Source organism: Pollicipes pollicipes, unplaced genomic scaffold, assembly GCF_011947565.3.
Source record: "Pollicipes pollicipes isolate AB1234 unplaced genomic scaffold, Ppol_2.1 Scaffold_6138;HRSCAF=7277_pilon_pilon_pilon, whole genome shotgun sequence".
NCBI lineage: Eukaryota > Metazoa > Arthropoda > Thecostraca > Pollicipedomorpha > Pollicipedidae > Pollicipes > Pollicipes pollicipes.
This window is the reverse complement of record NW_023596818.1, coordinates 24,491,789-24,512,631: the sequence shown is the minus strand read 5'-3', so window position 1 is coordinate 24,512,631 and position 20,843 is coordinate 24,491,789. Positions and strand designations below refer to the sequence as shown.

At 49.4% G+C, this 20,843-nt stretch overlaps 1 protein-coding gene across 1 annotated transcript in view; it reads left to right on the top strand.

The window, feature by feature from the left end:
* The first annotated feature begins 10,627 nt into the window (after positions 1 to 10,627).
* Positions 10,628 to 20,843, top strand: part of LOC119105496 (uncharacterized) — a 26,558-nt gene continuing 16,342 nt past the window's right edge. The window contains exons 1-5 of the mRNA XM_037228962.1: positions 10,628 to 10,797; positions 12,734 to 12,966; positions 13,407 to 13,917; positions 13,964 to 14,406; positions 14,444 to 14,580. Coding sequence (XP_037084857.1) covers positions 12,752 to 12,966; positions 13,407 to 13,917; positions 13,964 to 14,406; positions 14,444 to 14,580 — 1,306 coding nt within the window. The 5' untranslated portion in view covers positions 10,628 to 10,797; positions 12,734 to 12,751. The remainder of the gene's footprint in view (positions 10,798 to 12,733; positions 12,967 to 13,406; positions 13,918 to 13,963; positions 14,407 to 14,443; positions 14,581 to 20,843) is intronic.

Sequence of the window (20,843 nt, the reverse complement as noted above, 5' to 3'; positions counted from 1 at the left end):
ACAACCATCCTAGCACAGGGGCCCCTTCAAAATTTATCTGGCAGCCCCGCCGTGTACAAGACAGCCATCCTGCACAGAGGCCCCTCAAATTTTGTCTGGCAACCCCCCCCCCCCCCCCGTGACGTCACGGCGGGGCGCCTGGACGAGCCACAGCATTGTAAGCGCATAGGAAAGGTCTTTTTCAGAGACAGCCTTTGGATCCAGTCACCGTGCTTGCCTAGTTCCAACACCAACGTCCGGCACCGGTTCGCAGTGCTGTGAATGTTAATCCATTCTTATTATAGATATATCAATTGCGCAGGTGAGACATGCCCCCGAACTACGTTCTTTACGCGCGAATTGACATTCTGTGGCGGACAAAGGTGCTCCTTCCAGAAACGCTGTCGTTTTCATCCGCTTACCGACCACTGCCTGATATAAGCGAGGAAACCCACGCCGTGCGGCCTATGGAGACTGCAACGCCGGGCATTGGTGTTTTCGTTCTAAGGGTTGAGAGCTCGCGTGGTTAAAGCTATGTTACGCAATTCTTCCACTTCTTGGTTCTGAACAAAGGTTGAGCCTTCCCAGACGAGCATGGTCACTAAGGAGGCAGTTCAACTTGCAACACCTTTAACAGTCGACCCGCGTCGCGCGTGACATTGACATTATGTCTGTTTCATTTACCATATATGCGAATTGAAGAGTTGTCATTGAGTCACTTTCCCCTTAGCGGCACGACAGCTTGGAACACTGTCTCCCTGAATTACAGCTGGCTCGCAATGCGTGCTTGATGAGTTGAGCGAGGAAATATATTATCCAGAGCAGGGCATGTGCCTAAGCGTTTTGGGGAGAGGTCAACAACCGTTTTCTGAAATAATGCGTGGAGGAGTGCTTATGTTTCGTTGTATATTAACTGAAAAACATAACGTTTACCGATGACATTTTTGGTATGTCGGAAAGCTTCACATAAACGGGATGCAATGTCAGGCATAATGTTAACACTGCTCTGGTGAATACATAAATGTATACACCAAACGACACATATTTCGCTTTTCAGTTTGCAAGAAAAGGCGTAATCGCACCCGTCCAGTTTCACAAACAAGTACGTTTATACGAAACTGATGCAAACTTCCAGCCTTCTATATGCTTATAATGGATAGCCAGAAGCCAGAACATAAGTGGACACTTTTCGAGAAGTTTTTCGTGCCCGCATTCTTACAGTGATTTTCAAGACTCCTCCCCCCCAATCATTTTGAGAATTGAGAGAACAATGAGAATTGAGAGAATCCATGCCCTAGTATTTTTAATACCTGCAATGACCTCGGGTGAAGTAGTACAAGTACTTCTCAAAAAAGCCCCAGCTCCCAACTTTCTTCCTCTCCGCAATGGGGTGAGATGCATTAAGTTAAGATTACTAAGCACGATCAGCGAAAGAAGAAAACCAAACATCGTGTTAACATATCGAGGCGAGCGCATCACGGTTGTTGCCATAAGTTCCCCTGCTCGGCGGGATCGCCACCTCACGACACTTCGCCCCTTCACAGACGCACCAGCGGCTCACGGAGACGCAGCTGGGGTACGCGGTCACGGTTGGCGACGACGTGGCGTCCCAAATACCAGGTCACTACGCGGCGTCCCAGCTACCCAGCTACTACGCAGCGTCCCAACTACCCGGCCACGACTCGGCGACCGTACTACCCGCCCACGACTCGAAAGCCGTACTACCCGCCCACGACTCGGAGGCCGTACTACCCGCCCACGACTCGGAGGCCGTACTACCCGCCCACGACTCGGAGGCCATCTTACCGAGGTTCATCTCGACGAACTTCATCTCGACGAACTTCATCTCGAAGAGGAAGATATGGCTGAAACTGCAGCGATCCGCTTGAAATGAAACCACACGCTATTGCATAGCAACACCGCCATGAGATAGAACACTACGCAGACTGCCCGACAACACTGAACAAAGCTGGCCAACGAAAGCTTGATCAACGAGGCTTTGACACACATAAACCTTAACACATCAGAGTCCGTCACTTGATGAACTTGCAACTAGAAGCACTTTGATTAACTAATGCGTGAAAGCCGTACTCAATGGGCAGCAAAGCAAGCAATACCGAAAATATAGCCAACAGCCAACTAGCCAGAATTGGCAAAGAGCTATTGGCTGAAGCCGCCGAGGGCAAAGCAAACTGTTCAGTATGGCAGAATTAACCAATTACTGTGAAAGTACACCATTTATATTAACCGTTAATGGAATGCCCAAGCTAGCTTAAAACAAAGTATGAACTAACTTAGTAAAAATATCCACTTCCACTGATCCACTGACCAATGGTGAGTAGGAGTCAGCCGGGATGGCCATGAAAGAATTGTGGTGGATCGCGAAGCAATCAAATGCTGAGCAACGTAACCAGAGGTCAATGGCCCTAACAACCGTGCGTTAAATAGAACAATTTCCAATGTTCATAAATCGCGGCTAAAAGCCATGTAAGGGTGGGATGGGGTCTGGACGCCTCCCCCGACACCGGGAAACCTAAAATGTTTGGGGTCCGGGATGTTTAAGGCCCCTCTGGGAGGGCGCTTTTCGGCTCGCCCAGCGCCAAAATAAATAATACAAAATCAGAGGCTCACCAAAAGAGTTCTTTTGTTAGAATAGAAGGTGTGACGCAACAAAGTGTCCCCTCTGGATGATCAGTAGGCACAATCTAGCAACTCCGGGCCCTTCCTGGCCACCAGGGGCACTCTGACAGCAGAAGGGTATGATTAATGTATCGTATGATGATGATATGATATGATATGGACATGGTATGATATGATACTCGGTATGATATGATAAATGTATGAATGTATGTATCATGTGTGATCCGGTGCTATGCTGGTGATGGTTCTTCACTACTACAAATGCTTTTGACAGTGAACTGTCTCCTTATGGTAGATTTCTTGTCATGCGATCAGCTATGTTCCTTGGACTAATTTGCGATGTAACAATGAGCCCAGTCTTCGTTGTAATTGTTTTGATTTAGTTTTGCCCTAACATCCGTCCCTTGTCCATTGCGTTTCCCTCTGGCCCTGCCCTGCGCGGTAGGGCGGAGTCTCAATTCAGACCTGGTGCCGGGCGGTCGCAATACAAGATCCTGTGAAACATGGCGCGTGTCAGTCGGCCCCGTCCACACACGTGCCGGTCACCGCTGGCCACCGCCGGGCCGCGGGCCGCGTGCGCCGCGCTCAAAAGCGGCCACGCCGCCCGGATCTTTAGCCACCACAATTGTCTGAAGCATCTGGGGTTGATATCGATCGGGGATCACTGCCAGGAAGACGAAGTCGTCGTTTCATGAGTCCTGTTCAAGCCCCCGTTTTGAGTTAAGTCTGCTGATCAAATTAAGGCTTCTTGCACCAAGCACAACTTCCCATGTAAAGATCAACAGGCAACCTCAAGAATCGACACATGTTTTTGGCTCAGACCAGCCTGCCGTTGGTTCCGAGTAGCTTCGAGGCCCTGGAAGCCTGTCAGTCCATGCCCAGCCATATTTGTACCGCCTGGATGGGATATCTGATCATGGACTAGCCTGTTTCACCCTTTCAACTTGGATGTTTTTTTCGTTTTGCCGTGGCCACTGCTGATGTATGTGCCCACGTGTACGCGCTGGCTAACCAGGAGAGGTCTGTGTGGGTGTTATACACTACGTCACGAGCATAAGTGTCCATACCAGCTGATCGAGCTATACATAGGTGTTTAATGCAGCGGGCCAGGTTTCCTTTGTATATTAAGTAGGTGATTTGTCTCCACATTGATTTTACTACGCGGTGCCTACACATTCATTTTACTGGGCGGCCTTAACGTGTTTGTGCTACTAGGCTGTCCCTATGCCTGTTTGCTTCGCTAGACGACCTCCGAATGCCTTTGTCGGTCTCTGCGCGTTTCATTTAATCCTCGCCTTGATAGGAGACTGGTGCAAACCCTCTAAGTTTTTCAGTATGCATCTCCAGCACGTTGTGAAATCGCGGCCAAGTTTTAATCTGCTCCTGGCCGGGGTCTAAGACATCCGCGCCCGGCCGGGGTACGATGAGTTCCCCCCTCTCCTGGGACCTCCGACTCCGACATCGCACGAAAAAAGCAAAGATTCTGCTGTGAAGATCTTATCGAAGCATGAAGAATCCAACCAAGATTTTTCACTCTAGGTTAAATGTGAGGTCACCAGAGGTTACGAAAGGTAAAAAAAATGGTCGCTTTATACATGCAGTGAAAATATATGTTGACACGTTAATGCAAATATTGAGTGCATAAAAGTAAATGTTATGTAATGATACACCAAGTATTTCACCAAAGCTTATCTGTATTTTGGTCTCGCACCACAGCAGCCCCTGACGGCCCACCTACCCTGCCTGCTCTCCCCACGGCGACTGTCGACAGCGGGGGCCGCGAGCCGGGGCCGACCTGCGAACCTGACGCTCGACACTGCGGCGGCGGCGCGTCTCCGCCGCGCCCCCGCCCCAGCAGGGGCGCAGGACACAAATAACAACTGCACAACAAACATGTTAAGACTGGGCAGCCCATTCCGATTGCTTTTGCTCCCCTACAGGAGTCAAGTCAGGTCACGTCGCCGTTCAAAATTTATCTGCCAGTAGCCAACAGGAATAATTATTTTTATTTTCTTTCACAGCGTTCTTCTAAGTTTATCCTTTTAGGTGCAACTGTGGGAAAAGTATCCTAGACACAAAAATACCATTTTAGGCCGACCTAGAGGTCAGCTGAGGTCAACTCAGGTCAAATTGATAAACCATCCAAGTGAAAAAATCAAGTGCTAGCTGCATCCAAATGGCCAGTACAGTGTTTTTCTGCGGTATAAAATATTGTGTCGTACGTCGTCAGGCACTCAAGATCGCATACCCTCTGTACACATTATACATAGCACCTTTGACGCTCGGTACTTTGTTTGTAGCAAACTGGGAGCAGGCAAGTAGGCACATCAAATGATACGTCACCAGCTTCACAGACACAATATAGAGGTAGCCACACGCGATACGCTCGTTTATCTGGTCTTTCGCTGCTGACAACAAAGTTCGCTGTCCCTGGATGATCTCAAATGACCTTACATGTTCTCACTTGACCTCCTTCGCCCTTATAATGCACTAGAATGATAATACGACATATTTCTAGCGGAAAATTTCAGTTCTGCTCCCAAAATTACATATTAAAACAGTCTGTTTTGAGCCCAGCATGTGGTTTGCAGAAGGCAACAATAGAGATAGGTCATGACCTAGGTCAATGACATGTGCTCCATGGTCATGCAATGGTTGCGCATGTGTGTTACTACTCTTCTTCTTCTTAAACTTCAAAATTATACAAAAATGCGTACAAATTTGCACTACATGCAAAAAATAAAAATTGTGTCCAAATTAAGTAACCTACCTTGCCTGTTTAAAAAGCCTTAAACATGTGAGCTGTAGGCATAAGCATGTTGTATTACTCTAGTATGTTTAAGCAATAGCGAATAACGCAAAAATTGGGTGGTCATAATTTTTTGGAAGTTGATTTCCGACGTAATCCAGATGAATGACTTTGGCAGATCCAAGCATTAAATTTGCACAAAGAATGCCAGCTTGATAGACAAACAGGTACAGACGATTTGGTGCTGCTGCAATCGTTCATTTTTAGGCTGTACCCGAGAAACCGCAGGGAGAAATTAACCCCCTGGCCGAGCACCGGTTAAGCAGTCTATGGGGCATCAATTGCGCGTGTTTTGATACAAAAAATGCATTCCTAGCTTTTCTGGTGCGAGTGCGGAGAGATTTTGACGAACACTGCGCGGCCATCTGCGACCGGTGCGGGCGGTGGACGGCAACCGTCGACGCCGCAGAATGCGCGCAGCAGCCAGACACTGCTACATTAACGGTGGGGTAGCAAAAGTGTACTTCTTGTCGCCAACCAAATTTCTGGAGGAAAAATTGTCACCAGGAACGATTGTGATATCACATGGTACTGCAGCTTCAGTCAAGTTTCAGTCATCGACAAACGGCTCCTATTATGTGGCTGCAGCGCTGTTGGACGTTTGCGTGTTAAGGAATAAAGAGTGCCAATTGATACGCGTGACTTTTAAAGGCTACCACAGAAACCCCCGGCCAGCAGCCGCACGGTGGGCTGAAGGCTGTCACGCAGCACTCACGTTAGGCATATTCGACATGGCTAGCGTTGTTTTAGTGGTCACTGTCGGACGATTACTGCTGTCGGTTTAGTTGACTGGTTCGATCGTCAGATTCCGCAACCGCTCCACTGAACATTCACATCGAAGTCGACGCCGGCATATTTCAGTTCATTTCATTCTTCCTAACGTAGACGACCAGTAAATACGTTACGTATTTGGGTGCTAATATTCGTCTGATGTTTTCATTTTCCGATTTTCGAGCCGTTTCAAGCCATCAAGCCATTGCCGCAGAATAACGCAGCTTGTTGCAATCTGTACAAGTTGCAACATCACTGAATAATGACAAAACACTCAGAAAATAACACGAAACTAAACCGGAGCCAACAAGAAAATATACATCATGTTCTTAAAAACATCCCACTTGCAGAAAGCGCAGGAAATATTGAAGCAAACACGGTACAAACTCGGATCTCTAAGTGTGATGAGTTCATTCAGTTACACTCGGCTGGATGTCACACCACAGCTTACTTTTTCCTTGCGTTATCTGTGAGACAATTGGGTACAGGAAACCTTCGTCAAAATCGAGATAACTTAAAGCTCCCTTCGTGGAGGGGCAAGCTGGACATGGCGCGGACCAGTGGGCCACTCAGAGTAATACAAATCGACATCCGTGGGTGCGATGGCACTCACTTAATCACCGCTTCCACGCTTATACAACGGTAACAGAAAACGTTACGGCGCTTTTTTGGCAGCACACTGGTGCCACCCATTTTTATTTTGTTGTGAACGATTATGTTACGAACGATTGTGTGATATGTTCGGTACGAACGAACGAACGAACGATTATGTTGTGAACGAAGAAGCTTCCAGGTAAGCATAGGCTGATGATAGCGACACTTGAAAACAGAAAGACCAGAGCTGAGCTCCTGAAGCTTGCCCCGCACCTGCGGCATAGTAGCAAATGGAATAGGTTATTCATTTCCCAGGACAGAACCGGCAAAGAGAGGGAGGAGGATAAGAAGCCGAGAGACAATCTTCAGAAGAAGGGAGGCAGGTGAGCTGATCATGCAGGGCAAGATCATCAAGCAGAGTGCCCCATTGTCACAAGTGGCTGATGGACCCAGAGGTACCAGTATGGTGCACTCTACTGTACCAGCGGCAGCTCCAGCTACCCTGCAAAGGGATGAAATATCATCAACTCCAGCAGGCTGCCCATCTGGTGGTCTCAGAGGCACCAGCATGATTCTTCCGCTTGCCTCTGGACCAACTACAACGAGCCCAAGTGAAAACACCAGGGGCACTCAAGCAGGATGCACCCCCCCCCCCCTTATTAGGCCCTGCTGGTGGGGGTGTTGAGGGTCACCTCACTAAGGGCCCTTGGGGTTCTAGGGGCCCTGACAGGACTGATAGCACCACAGTGACCTCAGTCACTCAGGATGCATCCATGCATAAACACACTCAGGCTCAGGGATGATGCTGGCTCCATAGGTCCACAATGACTACATAATGCTCCTCAGTGCAGGGGTAATGCAAGGTCTGAAGGTATTGTGCACGAATGCAGACCAGTTCCTTAGTAAAAGGGATGATTTATGTATGCTTATTTCTGACCATAAGGCAGATATCATGCTGTTGACCGAAGCCCTCCCCAATGCCCAGAAGCTTCCTATTGCACCGTCTCTCCTATCGATTTCCGGGTACACCCTGTACAATAACTTTAATCTATCTCTGCCCAACCTCGGATCTAGTGGTAGGAGAGGCATTTGTGTCTATGTGTTCAACTTACTAATTACAGCTGAACACTCATTTGGGTCAATTCCTCTGGAGTAGGTGTGGCTGAAAATGCCCCTGAGTGGGAACAACGCCCTGTTACTTGGCTGCATATACAGAAGTCCATCAGGCAACATCCAAGACAGTGTGGACCAAGCGGAAGACCTTATTCAGAGAGTATGCAGAGCTCAGTTTTCTCACTTGATGGTGGTAGGTGTCTTTAACTTGCCTCAGATTGACTGGGCAACAGAGCAGTCATCAGCTCCAGGGAGTCACCTAACCCACTCACTGATAGACACCATCCAGGGGTGTCTTTTGTTCCAGCATGTCCAGTAGCCAACACGCTCCCGGGTTGGCGAAGCGCCTAGCGTTCTCGATCTCATTTTCACAAACGAGGAGGGCATGGTGAGCCAAATCGAATACCTGCCTGGGCTAGGTAACAGTGACAATGTGATAATCAGGTACACCTTGGTCTGCTACTCGGGGCTGGAAACTCCTCGTCCCGGCCAGCTGACACACACGAATTACGAGCATCTGGCTGACACCCTCAGGTTAATGAACTGGTCCCTGATGGAGAACCTCAGCCTCGAAGATGCTTACAAGTTCTTAAAGGGGAGAATCGCCAGGGCTACTGAAGTTTGCTCCGTCAAGAGAAGGACTAAACCTAAGAAGAACTTGCGCATGAACCCAAGGGCCACGCAGCTAAAGAAAACCAAGGAAAGACTATGGCGTACGTACACGGCGGACTCAGGACGTTCTGGACCATGCCAGGTTTGTGCGATGTCGCAATGACCTTCGGGAGTTAACCAGGTACCTTCGGAAAGAGTATGAGATGAAATTAGAAGCGGACCTCAAAAGAAACCCCAAGGCCTTTTGGAGGTACGCCAACTCAAGACTACGTACAAGATGCAGGGTAGAAGACCTCCTTGACGATGATGGAGTGTTGACCAGCAGTAACGAAGGGAAGGCCTATGTCCTCTGTAAATTCTTCGCCAGTGTTTTCACGGACGAAGGGGCTAGTGCCATGCCTGTGTTGTCGTGCAACTTTACTGGACCTTTTCTGGACGGCGTGGATATCTCTACCTAGGCAGTGGCAAATGAATTGGCTGCTCTGGAGACCTCGAGCGCCCCTGGGCCAGACCATGTCCACCCAAGGCTCCTTCGCGAGTCCGCAGATGCCCTGGCAGCGCTCCTCAGCATGCTTTTCCGAAAATCTTTGGCATCCGGAAGGCTCCCCCACGAGTGGGAGCTTGGCGAGGTAGTCCCGATTTTAAGAAGGGTAACCGGACATCTCCAGCGAGCTACCGTCCAGTGAGCCTCACTGCCATTCCCTTCCAAGATACTCGAAACTTTCGTCCGTGATGCCCTTCTTAATCACGTCTCGGAGTCTGGACTTCTTCATGCAACCCAGCATGGGTTCTCTCTCTAAGCGGTCCTGAATACCCAGCTATAGAGGTCATGGAAGATTACAGAGGCTGCGGTAGATGATGGAGAGCCGGTGGACATGGCCTACCTGGACTTCAGCAAAGCCTTTGATTCTGTGCCTCATAACCGTCTGCTCTCCAAGCGTCATGCTTACGCTGTGAGAGGTAATTTGCTACGCTGGATCAGGAATTTTTGCCCACCGGATGCAGAGAGTGTGAGTCCAGGGCTCGAAGTCGGACTGGACCGACGTCGTCAGCGACATCCCGCAAATATCAGTGCTTGGACCAACGCTGTTCATAATTTTCGTGAGCGATCTGCCAGAACAAGTGTGAAGCCTGGCCAGGATGTTCGCGGATGATACCAAGGTCTACTGTCGTGTCCCGAGGCCCCTGACTAACTCACCTCTGCTGGTTGACCTCGACGCCCTGGCCAAGTGATCAAGGGAGTGGCTGCTTCCCTTCAGTGCAGCGAAGTGCAAAATAATGCACATCGGGAACTGCAACCCGAGGCTGACGTACTTCTTGGACGGCGCCGAAATCGCGGCCGAGTCCACCGAGAAGGACCTCGGGATCTTCGTGGATTACCGGCTCAAGTTCCACGTGCAGACGGCTCCAAGGTCAACCAGATGCTGGCGGTCGTGAGGCGGTCTTTTGCCAACATCGATGCTCGCACGTTGCCATTGCTCTTTAAGATCTTAGTACGTCCGTAATCTGGGGCCCGTTCGGCAAACTGGACCAGGAAAGCGGCTGGAGCGGGTTCAGCGACGGGCCGCCCGGCTTGTTTTTGAAGTGATGCGACAGCCACACCCTGAGAGGCTCAGACTCCTTCAGTTGCCCTCGCTATACTACCGTCGTCGCAGAGGAGACATGGTAACAGTGTACCAGCTGTTTCAACGAAGGTATGTCGCTGTCGGAAGAGGAGTTCCTGACAAAGCGCAACTCGGAGGTGACAAGAGGACACCAATGGAAGCTCAGAAAACCTCGAGCTAGGACTCACGTCCCTCGTAACTCGTTCGGAACGCAGGTTCCCAACGACTGGAACGCTCTTCCACACCCGGTCGTGTCGTCAACCTCAGTTGAACAGCTCAAGTCCAGGCTCGGTATGCGCTTGGCTGACATCATGTATGACGTCCCGCACTAAATCTACCCATAATTTGGGGCTGTTAGGTTACCCGGACCGGGAGCCTGATGAGACCGGGACCTACAGGCCTAGTGGCCTTTTAAAATTCCCGATCACCATAAGGTAAGGTAAGGATTACGCCGCATGGAGTAAGCAGTGCAGCGATGTTTCCATAAAATGTTGAACAGCGTGCATTGACCTTCGTATTAAACACAACCTTGGGTTGCACGGGCGGTCTTCCGTGTTTCCTGCGCCGCTTACAGCCGGTGGTTCGGTTTCCTCGAGAGTAGTATTTAATATGCGACCAATTTCATGATATCGGTGTTTAGTGTAAATATTGGCATCCGCACTTTAAGAAGCATAGGTAAGCATTATAAGTTCCAAGGAAAGCCTCCCTCGTGTCTGTTGCATGTGGAATGCCTACATGTGGACGATCCCGGGAACTAAACTGGCACGTATTCCTGGTTTTTAAAATTTGTTCGCTGCCATTTGGTTGATGGGATTTTCAGCTGGAAGTAGCACGTCTTTGGTTTTATTACAGGCTCAGTTGGGGTGCATCAGCGTACCTGAGTAAAGCTTTCAACCCTTGTTGTGGGAATCCTAACAATAGACAAGTTAGTTTGATTTTTGTGGAAGAGTGCAGAATAACATGAGAAAACAGTTTTTTGGGTGATTCTAACAAATAGTTAGGCCAGTGGGCATCAACACATTCTTCCTGGGCATAGGGTGACTAAAAACTTTAAGTTTGTTTTTAGAGAATGAGGAAAATGCTGTAAATGTGCAGATGAATATATGCAAAGCATTGGGAATACTTGTTGCTATTTGAGATGCACTTGAGCACACAGATTGACTATGCTATGAGTTGTGCCTCATGACTTGGATGCAGCCAAATTTAATTCAAGAATACCTCATAATGCATAGGATTGATACTAACTGATTTGCAGAAGCTTAGCTCAATGTGAGCTGACAGTGTGACAAGGAGACATGGTTTGATTCTGGGTCTGTTTCTTACTAAGTCGACTCCATTTCAGATAATTTGGAAAATTAAAGCAAATGTTTTGGTTGCCTCTGTGGTTCGAGAGCCACCAGAATTACAATCCCATGGAGAGTCAGGGAAAAGTCAGATTATGCAATTGCCCAGGGTAGTAAATATGGGGGGACAGTACAAAGTGCTGCCATAAACATGGCATTATACTCAACTTTATGGTGGTCATTTTGTGTTCAGATAAAATTTGCAGAAATGTGTTAGCTAAAAGTGCAGACTGGACTACAAGTTTTAGTAAAATATGAAGGAAGGCCACAACATTTTGTGAGTGAAATTAAAACCTTTTTGTTGATGAAACACCATTCCACCCATGACCTAATTATCATTACCTGTATAGGATAATGGGTAGAGCTTGGCATGCATGTAGCTTGTAGCCTGTAGCTCTGCAAAGCTTGCTTTCTCCCTATTGAGCAATTCAGGCCATTGCTACCTGTAGAAAGTATTTGGTGTACATGCAAGTAAAAGAATGCATCCTTTGCTGAAGTTTCTAATGTTGGCATAATTTATTACCTTAAGATGTTTCTGTCAGTGAAAGTAAAAAAGTTAGATGAAAACTTATCAAAGTGACTATATAACCAGGATCCATTTGAATCTGTTACAAGTTGTGATTATGTATGCTCTAATCCATGCATTATTTTGATCCCACCTTGTCATACTGCTCAATCTGGTGTCTTTTCTTTGTGTATAGAATGTGACTTTGTTCCATTTAATGCGGGATAAGTAGCATAGACTGAATTTGTCATCCAGAAGAATGTGCTGTTCACACTTTTTGACCCAAATCTATAAGATTAGGATTTTCCTGTTAGCATGGCTAGCTGCTCAAACAGGGCCAAATATAAAAACTCAGTGGAGGATTTCATTTCCACTTTCATTTGCCAGTGAGTTAAGGTATCTTATCTCTCAACACATTGGGTTCTTTACATTCTACAGACATTGTAAATCATTCCATCAACGTAAAAGTCATGTAAGGTAGCAACTTGCACAGTTAAGTGTTAAAAGATCCAACAACTAGGGGCGACAAAATTACTTCGCAGTCGGCGCGCCATTAAGCTCCGATCACCATCACCCACCTGACCCAAGTCAGTTGGTCAGACGACCTGACCCGAGTCAGTCGGTCGGCGCGCCATTAAGCTCTGATGACCATCATCCACCTGACCTGAGTCGGTCGGACAGACCGTGCTCAGCGTTCCTGTTCGTCAGGTCTGATGGGTGAGCACATGGTCTGACTGGGCAGTGTCCTTGGGGTGCCCCACAGTGTTTCCGTAGGAGCACCATGTCGGCGGAGGTCGCGGAGGAGGGCGGCGGCGGTGGTGGTGGTGAGGTGCTGGATGTTCCACCGCACTACTATCCCGGCGCTTGCTTCGTCTGCAAGGCCACGCCGCCGCCCGGCGGCAGCCTCAGCCGCTGTGCCAACTGCCGCATGATCAAGTACTGCAGCAAGGAGCACCAGAAGCTCGACTGGCCTCTCCACAAGACCATCTGCAAAAAGTGAGGTGGCAGGCCATATCAAACTGATGCCAAACGTGGTTGGGGCGTATTAATAAATTCCACCATAACATTGTGTTCCAAGCAGTGATGTCTTTCCAGTGTCAAAGTTGGCATGCAGTGGTGCGGATCGACCCCTGATATGTTCATGGTCGTGTCGTCGTTCCTGACATGGGTTAAGTTTGAACTTGGCATGCAGCTTATAGTGTTCAATTCACACAATAGAGGCATGGTGTATGTAAGGCCTTTCGAGCTCGGCATTTTACCTGTCGCTGTGAAGCAGCGACCTTTTCAGAGTTATAGTCAATGAGCTGTCAGCAAATCAGTCAGCGCATGAAGCCCGCGTTTGCCAGCGGTACGCTCTCCGCGATTGCGGTGCGCCTGGCTGTCGTGTATCACCATTTGTCCACATTGATGGTAACGTCTGCGGTCGCCGTCTGCAGGTTGCGCAACGACGACGGCAGCTCGGTGCTGGCGGACGGCGCCGGCATCGTGGACGGGCAGGAGTGGCTGCGTCACCGCGCCAGCCAGACGCTGGCGCTGCGCCTCATGCTGGGCCGCGAGCTGCGCCAGCACGAGAAGGAGATGCTGTTCTTCCCGCCGGTATGCGAGTGCTGCCACCGCTTCCGGCCGGCCGAGCAGATCGAGTGCCGGCGCTGCCACTCGGCCATCTATTGTGGCGCCGAGCACGCGGCGCAGGACGCGACGCGACACGGCCGCTGGTGCGAGTCGCTGCGGCTGGCGCTCGCCTGCGACCGCTACGAGGCGCGCCTAGGCCTGGCCGACCCGCCCATCCTGCCGGACGTCGACGAGCAGTACGCCCCGCTGCCGGCCGACATCGTCACCATGCTCAGCTCGCAGATACTGGCGGAGCGCGAGGCGGTGCCCGACGGCGCCTACGTCGACCCGGTGCTGATCGCGTTCCTGACCGAGCGGCTCAGCTTCCCGCTGACGGTACTGCACTGCGCTGCAGCGGCTGCCGGCCGGCCGGCCCGTCCAGGAGCTGGAGCGGCTCACCGTGCACGTGGTCGGCGCCCAGATGCTGGTCGAGTGTCTCGGCATCATCAAGTGGGAGTACCTGGTGCACCGACTGCCGGCGCTGAGGGCCATCCGTCTGGTGTTCGTCGGTCCGGAGCTGTTCCGCGGCTGCGGTCGCGACATGGCCGGCGCCGTCGAGGACTCGGGCGCCACGCGCTGCGAGGATTGCACGCGCCGCCAGCGCGACGTGGTGCACGAGATGCGACCGACCACCTACCACGCCTACTGCCGCGGACCGCACTGGACGCGACCCGACGTCGTCGTCTGCTTCAACTCGGGCATCCACGAGTTTGCCGAGCGCGAGGAGGACACGTGGCGCGAGTCGCTGCCGTTCCTCGTGCGCCACGACGACGTGCCTCTGATCCTGACGGCGTACACGCGTACAGAGCTGGACCGGGACCTGGCGCAGCTGGAGCGCGCCGTGCCGGACCTGCGCACGCAGGCTCGAGCCGGCCAAGAACCCGTACGGCAGCACGAAGCCGGTGCGCGACATGTGTCGGGAGGATGACTGCGACGTGTTCTTCCTGAACCAGTTCCTGGCAGTGGTGCAGGGCAGCGGCGGCGGCGACGCCTCGCCCTGCCGGTGATGGGCGAGAGGTGGCGGCGACCGTTGGCGCGCGACGAGAGGTGGCGCCTGGCGGTGACGGACGGCGAGGCCGAGAGGTGGCGCTGGCCGGCGTGCCGGGGTGCTCATCGCGGTGAACAGCCGGGGTGGGTGTCCGGCAGAGAGCCGGCAGCCGGGTCGAGTGTGGCTGGTGTGAGCCGCTGTGGGGACGACCGCCGCCGGCCGCCGGTCGCTCAGAGGTGCGCGGTCGGCCCCGTTGCGGCGTGTGGCGCCGCGGAGTGGCGCTCCCCGAGGCACGCTCGCTGTCGGGTGGCTCTGACACGGTAGCATATGCTTGTGTGTGATCGGTCCTGCCGGGTACTCGGTCATGGCGTCTGTCGCTACATCCCTGTCCTGTTTCGTACCATGGAACGGAACTGTTCCGGCAGGGTTCCGGCAGCTCGTGATCCATCCATGTGGGTTTCCGGTCCGCTTTGATGCTGGTGCCGTTTCTGTCCCTGACACCAGGCTGCAGAGGCGCCGCTGCCGTGGTGCGTGTCGTCATGCTTTATCTACGTTGCTGGCCAACAGAGATTTCAATGTACCGCCCCGTCGGCTCCAGACCCGTGCTCGTCGCTGGGTGGTCACAGCTGGTGTGCGTCCTGCGTCCAGAGCCCCCGGCCCCCTCATTTCTGTGTAAACATGCGTTCTGAGGTGGACCGTGACCTTGGCACATTTTTTGCGACGTTAGAGCGAACGGTGGATGTCAGTTGGTGTAAGTCGAGTGTGCGAGCTGTCTCTCGATGTTCGAGTTATATTGCTCGAAAAATGCTGCGGCGGCATTCGTTAATGTTTTGTCATCTAACGCGAAGGCTCATCAATATACGTTTATGTCAGACGGTGTGCTGCATTAAATGACAGGATGGCTTGATGTATTCGGAAGGGAATGGGTTGAAATGTGGATATGTGGACGCGATTCGTAGTATTTGACTCAAATCAGCGTCATCGGAGAAAATAGGCGTTTCATGTAACTGAATGCAGTGAGCTTTCAGGCACCGGCCATGTGGTTCTCTCTCGTAAAGCTGCGATTCATTAGTCAATTTGCCGCATGTTGTAGCAGACGAGCAGTGGACATATTCATTTGCGTCAGACAAAATCAAACTCATGTACAGTGATTTGTGCTTTCCCTTGTAATAGAACTATCTGCCAGAAGAGCAGTGGACACACCAAGATAAGTCAGACAAAACCAAACTCATGTACGGTGATCTGTGCTTTCCCTTGTAAAATAGAACTACCCATACCAGAAGAACAGTGGACATATCAAGTTAAGCCAGACAAAACCAAACTCATGTACAGTGATTTGTGCGTTCCCTCGTAAGATAGAACTACCTGTACTAACTGTTCATGCGTCGACCGCGTGGCTCTCAGCCATTCCAAGCTAACGATTCACACTGAGTAAGTATTTCGAGGGCGTCAGCACGTTGGAGCATGTGCCGGCAGCCACGGCGGCCAACAACGGCGACCAGAAAGCCATGACTGCGAGAGGCCTTCCGCGAACGGTACTAGTTTCAGGGACGAAAAAGCGCCAAGGACTAGATAGGCAGTGTGCTCTTTAAACAAGGTTTCATGGGTCACTTTAGGCCAGTATCCTACTTTAACCGTCATAAAGTTAAAATAAGATGTCTGTTGACATCCCTGTGATCAATACATTAGAAATGAACCTCAAAAACTTCCTCACAAGCAAATTGTTCAGCAAGAGAGCGATATGGTTTTGACCTTGGTTTAACCTTTACTCCTGACCCAAGGCCAACGGAATTGGTCGCGATCTTCAACAACTGTTTAATCATTCAGCGACCATATCAAGTATGTCTAGCCTTGTTTGACACCCGTTGTTACATCAGATTGAACGACACCCCAGGAATCACCTTTGCTGACGGCGATAGCCTGGCTTTGGCCGGCCACAGGTCAGCAACCTTACAAGGTACATCGAATGTCTTGATAGCAAGAGACCGGCAGTTCAATTTCCCAGCACTTAAACGGTTTGGCGCAGCTGCGCCCCGCCGTTCGGGGTTGGATTGGAGAACCTTCAGTGCAGTCAAACCCACCCCACGCCCAGGTGTGTTTATTTAATCCGAGCGGTTTACGGAAATTGCGAGCGAAAGATTGGTAGTCGGTTCAAGACATCCGACACATTTAATGGATTCGGCCATATGGTAAACTTAGAAATCGATTCGAACCATTCGTCACACTCGACATGTTCACGTGTATGGTTAGCGGTCGATTTGAGACCTTCGGCACATTTAATTCATTCAACAAGATTGGTGTAACGGGCGGCCGTTCGAGACATTCGATGCATTCGTCGCGAATCGTTCTCAGCCGATTTGAAACATCTGGCACACTTGTCACATTCGGAAGTGTGTGCATTGTATGGCGAATGCGTAGAATGTCTCGAATAAGTCGCGAAATATGCAATTTTGGTGAATGTATCGAATGCGTAGGTTTCGAGTCGACCAACTTTTTACTCATGTCGTAGCTACTGTTCGCAGAATGCCGATTTGCCCAGCCAGACAAATGATTTACCTGCGCTGTCTAAGGAATATTTCACATATCATTCAGTACTTCGGCGCGGGCACGCTATCCAGCCGGGGAGACCCTCACGTCCCCCCCCCCTCCCCGTCATCTGACATCTGCCGGTTCAAACAGTCAGCTGATCTGAGACTCAGAACCAGGTACGGGTTACTTGCCACGTACTAGAAGCAGGCGCCTGAGTCAATCGACCGCGAATGGCTCTGACGCCGATCAATGTTGGTATCGGCTGCGCGGGGACGGCGGTCGATAGATACGTGGACGACGCATCGCACCGCATGTGTGGAATACATCCGTCAGCAACTGACGTAATCATGGTGATAACAGGAAACGGCGGCGTCCTCGTGCCCACTTCAAATGATGCCTAGAATTATCAGTCAGAAAGAAAGAGTCGCAATTTTGGGAAGGCATCATAAAACCCGGCTTGTCTGACTAATTCAACGCTCAAAAATCATATTTCGCTCTGGGCTTTCTTCATCACCTATTTCGAGATAAAAAAAAACGCACGTCCTCAGATGAATGGGATCTACCAAACGATTATTTTTGTTTGGACGTGTGCGTAGAAAGGGTACTAATTTTTTTGATGCAGTTCGGGTCCTTCAGCCCAAAGTTCTGCATTTATACTGTGATATTTATGTAAGGCTTTAGCCTTAGCCCGGACTCCTTCAGAAGTGATTATGCCATAACGATGCTCCCACCATGATAACGCTTTAGTTCACCGTGTGGCGACCGAAAACAATACGCGCAGAGAACAGTTGCCATCCGAGAATCAGTGGTGCTGCAAAGCTGTCTGATGTCAAAGCTTTCTGCCTGTTCCAGCAAAAAAACAAAAAAACAAAAAAAACCCAAAAGGACAAGAAATATCACGATGATTCACTACTCCCAAAGCATCAAGCTGTGATTGCACACGTAAGTGGCTTTCCCTATCGATGCGCGAAGGATTAAGGCATGGCAAGTGACTGCTTTGTGATGAATGCTTTGAAGATGGTTAGATAGGTGATGATGATTGTCAGTTGAGGAAGACTAAAACGAGGCAGTTGCGATGAGTGGCCAATGCATACATGCAATGCATGTGTATACACTTATAAACCATGTTTAACAAGAGGTGTGCACAAGACTTTGTCATGTGGGTAAAATACATCTTTTCAACATTTTTGGCGTGTCGCGAGCGCACACAATATTTCTTGATGTCCAAAAAAGAAGACCTTAAAACTACTACAAAAACTTGGTCCAATCTACTTATTTGCTAGCTTTGCTCCGACATCTTTAACTGTTGACATTTAATCATACGCAAATTAATGAGGGTATGACATTTATTCACATGCACATTCATGAAGGCAAAAAACTGGCAAGGCGAATGTTAGTCTCTTGCGTCCCTGCTCCCAGAAAATGCTCTAGCGTATTAGTACGCAGTTATAATATACCGGTGTAACGCACGCTAAAATATTTGCCATAATGCATAAACCATGAATCCATTATCTTCATCAAGCCCACATGTGCATGTGTGTGAGTACCCAAAAGTCATTGGCGTGGTTGGGTGCATGTCCTTTGTATTTTTTTAACCAGATTCTTTTGGCAAATATCCCAATATTTCTGTATCAAGCAATATGTGAAATGAATTGAGCAGTGCACCGGCAAGCCCCACACATAAGCATTCCGGGGTTGCTTGATGGACGGAACGAAGTCCCTTTGCTGATGTTAGCGAGCAAATAGGATGTCATCTCGCCTTATACCTTATCAGACCCTTCCCCCTGGTATAAACGGCCAGACGCATCCTTGAAATTCCGTTGACAAGGACAAGTGTCCCGGAGCGTAAATAAACAAAGCGATGGGCTGAGGTTGCTATGGGGCTCATTGCTGACCTTTCGCGCAAATATGTCATACATTGTACGTCCATTAACATGCAGTTTAGAACACTGAACCTGCTTTCAGAAGACAGGCGCTGGCGCTTTCTTTTAGAAGACTCAAAGCTGTTTGTTCCTATTTAAATATGACAACACTTTTTGTATATCATATAGGGCTCGTTTTTGAAGAAGTTTCTGAAAAGGCCGTTGCGCTTCTCAGGTTCCTGAACAAGATGTAAAACGGATATAGTAAAACTACCGTTAGCAGTTTCTCAGTACTTCACAAGAAGATAAAACCACAACGGATCCTTAAACAACACCATGCATTCTTCTGACGTGACATGGTCTTGGGAAAAACCGTCTCCTGTTCTGCAAAAACAATCGTATTGTTTCCGAACCAACGACATTTTGCGATATCACAACATTAGTTCCATGGCAAAAACTCCCACCGACAGGTGTGCTACGTCAGTTATACGCATCGTTGCTTGTATTGTACAAACTTCTGCAGGCTTTCCTTATACGTGACATAACTTCTATCGCAAAGACACGACATGAGTGCTGCACGACAAAATGTATTCTTCAAATACTTAGCACGCCACATATCCACTGAAGAACTTCAAGAGTCTTCACATATCCACACACTACTTCTGCAGAAACTCATATGCGACATGAGTCCTACACAACAAAGCTTACACTGCAAAACATAGACCAGTCATTATTTCTGCAGCAAATACTTCACCACATGCCTTCGATACTGACGTCGCGTATAATTCTTTGCGGTAGAAGTGCTGCAGTATATGTGCAATAGCTGTATAACTTTTTGCAGCAGAAAAAATAACAGGTGCAAGTTGTTGAAGCATAAGCTTTGTCACGTAGCACAAGTATTGCGTATAAGGCTTTGTAGCAGAGGTAAGATTGTGCATTAGTGATGATTGCATGTTTTTGCAGAATAGGTATTGACGAGCGTTAAGTTTCAAATATAGGTTTCATCGTGTGACACGAATGTCGCGCATGAGTTTTTGCAATAAAAGTAATGTCGTCTACAAACAATGACTGTTTAAGTGTTTGCAGTAGAAGTAATGATGAGCATAAGTTTTGGAAAGCAAGTTTTGTCGCGTAGCACTGTTGTCGTGTATGAGCATTGTCAGTAAACTTAATGTCGTAGGAATCCTGTTGGGAAGAGATTTTGCTTCAGCACTACTGTCGGGGAACCCCATCTGCCCGCAAATCATTGGGATCACCGCTCCGAGCAAAAATGGTGGACCATGACCAAATTTTCATATGTTGTTTTCATATGTGCGTTGCATTTCACTGAAAACCCTAACGATCGGTGGAACAAATGTGTCTTGGGTCTTACGGCATAGCAAGACCAACATGAATATTATATTGAGTGGTGGGAAGCATGGACGTGTGCCACACATGCTGCAAAACATTTGGTGTCCGTTTGCCAAATCCTTAGGGGTAGCGATAGCTTTCTTTTAATATGCCGGGCTGTACATTTTGCATCAGATGCGCATGAAGCATGTTGTATCAGCAATAAAATGTACCGACAATGACGCCACCGACTGATTTGTGTCAGTGATTCTCTGACATGATTGCCATGACTTCTTGTCATCCAAACAGTAACTCGGCGTTTACAGCGCCTACGCAGATCCACAATTCCTACCGGAGCAAACAAACCCGCCGTCGCGGTGGCTGTCAAGTAGACGCCAACTGATATGGAAGGACAGCAAGTTGTCATGCCGCAGTCACGACGAACTTCGAAATCGCAGCGACGACCGTGGCATGGTTGCGTAGCGCGACTTTCCCGCGATGCAGCTTACTTCAAGCAAAAAATCGAGAAACTTGCCCACCCATTGTATCTTGAT